The sequence below is a fragment of the Rhagoletis pomonella genome, unplaced genomic scaffold, assembly GCF_013731165.1.
Source record: "Rhagoletis pomonella isolate Grant_MI unplaced genomic scaffold, Rhpom_1.0 Rhpom_scaffold_00007, whole genome shotgun sequence".
Classification (NCBI taxonomy): Eukaryota; Metazoa; Arthropoda; class Insecta; order Diptera; family Tephritidae; genus Rhagoletis; species Rhagoletis pomonella.
The window spans coordinates 29,796,993-29,801,363 of NW_023458561.1; the positions used below are offsets into that span (position 1 = coordinate 29,796,993).

General features: G+C 35.6%; 1 protein-coding gene across 1 annotated transcript; it reads right to left on the minus strand.

The window, feature by feature from the left end:
- Positions 1 to 206: 206 nt before the first annotated feature.
- On the minus strand, positions 207 to 3,692 carry LOC118742549 (protein lingerer-like; the record flags this gene model as incomplete). The annotated part of the gene is given in 7 exon segments (XM_036474697.1): positions 207 to 392; positions 456 to 707; positions 787 to 909; positions 966 to 1,100; positions 2,129 to 2,493; positions 3,298 to 3,392; positions 3,588 to 3,692. Coding segments are annotated over 7 exon segments (1,240 nt in total), but the record flags the coding sequence as incomplete, so codon positions are not given.
- Positions 3,693 to 4,371: the final 679 nt, after the last annotated feature.

Below are 4,371 nucleotides of genomic sequence, written 5' to 3' on the forward strand. Positions count from 1 at the left end.
AGAATTAACTGTACGTAGCGTGTTTATATACTTTATACTTAAGGAAGGCCAATTGTAGTTATTAGTGTAAAATATGTAAATACAGATGTAGGGCGAAAGTAATCTAATAAAAGTTCCTTATATGTACATATGTATGTATGCATATGCTTATTAGCATAGGTAAAGGAATTAGTGTGCAAGTAGGTATACCTAGTTTGTTTGATACATAAATATAGTATTAATACCTATTACATTACCTGATGGATTGGTTGATGAATCATATTGTGATGGCCTGCTGTCGGCATTGGCAAGTACATGCCGTAGGGCTGAGCTGAGGTGCCACCAGCTGTTTGTGTATTCGGCATATTGAATGGTGGTGGAGTGCCCGAATGGAAATTTTGTTTCTCATATGACTGCGAATCAAAATAGAGTTCGACTAATACTTTCAACATTCAAATGTTAGCTTATACACTTACATTGACCTTATTCAGCGCAACATGTCCCTTACCATACATGGACGATGTAATATCCGAACTCGTTCCAGTTTGAGGCGGATTGGCGACATTTTGCGACTTCGATTGCTGATTAACGCTCGACGGGTAAGCGCCCTTTGTATAGTCCTGCGAAGCTTGAGATAACGTATCATAACTGGTCGAACCATAACCAGTGTTGTATGAAGGTTTCGGGAATTGGCCACCCGACGCTGTATTAGCAGCTGGAATTTGCTGCTGCAAGTAAAAAAGGTTCAATATATTTTATTGTTATTTTTATAACTTTAAAATTGTTGGAATAGTGTTATCAACATACCGGATAAATGGCCGGTGTGCCATACTGAAAACTGCCAGGCATAACATTACCGCTATAGAAGTAGTAAGGAACATTTAGCATTGGGCCGCTAGAGCCTGCTTGCTGTGACATTGTACTTGACACCTATATTGATATATAAAAATTAGGCAACCATACATTTGATATGGACTTTTACTTACGTTGCTAACTGGGCTAGAATTATTGTCCGTTCTAGCGAAACGTGCATCAGTCATGGTGGAATATGCTACAGAGCCCAAGTTATCGCGACCAGTGCCCAAACTGGTCGGAGTGTAGTTGAGATCGTAATATCCTTGCTGCAATCAAAACAAAAAATTGGTTTGAATGCATTTAAAAAGTAAAGAGGGTTAGGCACAAAACTAGCGAAGAATGAAAATATAAACATTAAAATGAAACGGAGCTCATACAGTCACTCTCAACGATTAAATTTAAAATATATTTGGGGTGGTATGGTGGAGACATATGTACATGCATGCTGAACCCCTGATACATTTTGTCATTGAAACGGCGTTTTTGTTGTTCGATATCAATAAAAATTGTTTGCCGCCAACAATATTTCTTATGTGCTTCGTTTCATTTCATGCATTTTATTATTTACAAAAGAAATTGCGATGCAATAAAGGCAACATATTACAAATAAGCGTTGGGATGGAGAATTAGATTCACTTAAATCATATGGGAGAAGGAAAACTGAAAAATGGATGGAGCGGTAACAAATTTAAATGGTTATCATTCACCCAAATTAGTTAAGAGTTGAGTACACTCTTTTGTAAATGCTTACAGAAATGGGTTTGGAAAGTTATGTGCGAGTAATAAGGCGCTGTGTGTAACGCATTCAAACTACATGCTTATTATAAGTTTAGTCCTCCACATTGAAGTTGCTACACACATAATAGACTAATTTTAAAGCGGTCTTGTTATAGCCAATTTCAATTTGAATAGAATATCAAAATATGTAAATTAATTTTTTGGATAGATAACCAATGCAGGGTGTGAAATATTTCTGATTTTTTTTTGTTCTTTTTTGCTTGTTATTATACAATTAAGACCAAGTGGAAGGAAATGAATAGAGATTTTTCAATCTGAATAGGGTGTTAGGAAGTGCAGATGGATATGAATTTTGTATGCGATTAGACCACAACGAGCAGTTTATGTAAGAATGTGAATAGGAGAAGCTATTTAAATACATACATCTGTAGGTAATTACATAACCAAAAGTAGTAATGATTAAACACCTAATTGCATTTTATTTTTAATGGATGCTTGTGAAATTTTCATTGGATTGATTTTTCTAAGTTTTGCATTTCTCCATATGCGAACTCACCACGTGTGGCACTCTCTGTTGCATCATTTGTATATCCTCGTAAGAATAAACTGGTTGCTGATAGTATGGCAATCCAGTCTGTATATATTGACTAACCATTTGGATGTTGGGCACCATTCCGCTAGCGCTTGTTTTATTTGAAGATGATGAAACGGCTGCGGCTGCAGCTGCTGCGGCCACCACAGATGCGGGGTTGCTGCTGCTGCTACCACCTCCGCCGCTGCCGCTACCACTACCGCTGCCGCCAGCGCCGCTACCACCGCCGCTTACAGTACTGCTACTGTTTGTATTACTGTTACTAGCGCTGCTAACGCTGTTGTTTGCTCCCACGCTCGAGCTGTTACTGTTCACATTTGAGTTGTTAGCTACAAAACAGTGTAGAGAAATGGTGTTAGTACAAACATACAGTATCGGTTACATCATGAACACCCCTATTTCACCACCACCACTTGCGCCACTTATGTTTATTTATTTATTTAAATATTTTTTTTTTTATTCTGTACAAGGTGTTGCAGTTTTCTTTTTTAGCAACATGAAAGTTGCAATAAAATTAAATGGGCTAGAAAACTGTATACTCAAAGAATACTTCAGAGAAAAAAGTTTGAAATTTGGAGGAATATTTGTTGAATTTTTTTTTTTTAGTTTCCTACAAAATTTTTAAACCTTGAGTTTCCATGGTATTTTTTTAGAGAATGAATTAGGTTTGTAAAGTGGTTGATCTTTTAGATTTTTTTCTGTGAAGTGTTGCGCATTCCATATAAAAATATTTACTTGCGCACTACCACTCCCCAAGACCTGGGTTCAAGTCCTGGTCCAACAACATCTAAATTATAAAATGCTTTATCTAACAGCGGTTGGCAAAGCTTCTCATAAAATTCATTTGCCGTTCGTAGGCGGCGTAAAACTGTAGGTTCCTCCATTTGTGTAATATCAAGAGATACGCCACAAATTGCAGAACCGCGGCCAAACACTTAGCAATAATAGTGTAAGCGTGGAAACATTATTATTATTACTAAATAAATAAACATAAGTTGCCAACAACATCATTTTTGCTGCTATGATTTTACTCGCAGCTATACATTTGTATATTCATGCAAGTAAAGTATGACATATGTACGTATTTAATATTTTATTAAATGTATAAATGTATTTTTTTCTGAAATGCCTACAGTTAACCGACGCTGACGAATTCGCCACCGAATTGGCCGACACTGCTGAGTTTCCAGCTGCTCCACTACTACTAGCCACGTTGCTCGAGGACACACTGAAACGAATAAAAAAATAAGTTATTTAACATTAAATAGACACAAGTAGTACATATATATGTAAGATGCAAATATTAATAATATATTATAATATTTAGGATGCATATTAGTTTATGTGTAATCGAATTACCAATCAATCAAGCAATTACAACAGTCAATCAAAACGAGAATTTAGAAGTAGAATTGCTGCTTACCCCTCATAATGCGAACCACTTGACGCTGTTGCCGTATCCTTCAATTTAGCACTTGCACTAAAGCTACTGTATTGAGAGGACGAAGTGTTTGTGCTACCGGCGAACCTATACAATAACAAAACAATAATAAAACAATGACAATATTTGTTAGTGTTTAAAATACTACAAAGCCTACGTTAACATTTACAAACGGATAAATTTAATAATAACCGAATTGGAGTATGTATGTACAATGTATATGCATTTAAATAATTTATAATTTACTAATTAGGAACCCTACAAGACGCGAATGACAGAAACTCTAACACATTCTCAACGAAAACTAACACATATGCAAAATTTTATATGCCAGTTTGGCTCCGTAGGGAATGACTGTCATTTGATCGATCAAGTGAGTGTCAATGCTGATAGAAGTAACGGTAGTTGGTTGCCATAGAAACCACAAGATTCACTAGGGCTGCATTTTGTGCGCAACAAAAGTAGTTGTACCTGCCAAATAATGTCGAGTACTGAAGTACTTGGATATAATTTTGAACTTAATTAGTTTAATTTTAATTTTATCATTATTCGACCCCGCTCATAGCAATAGTAAGTAAAAATAAAAGTTTTCATTGTGGTATGACATTCTTTTTATATATAAACGTAATAAATAAAACCGTATTATAAAGTACTTGGTACTGAAGAAGTTCAAATGCGCACATCAACAGAAAAAAGAAAGACGCAAAACGAAAAGATGTTCAAAACTTAAAGTGCTGTGGAAAAATAAAGATAAGTTTTATAAAAT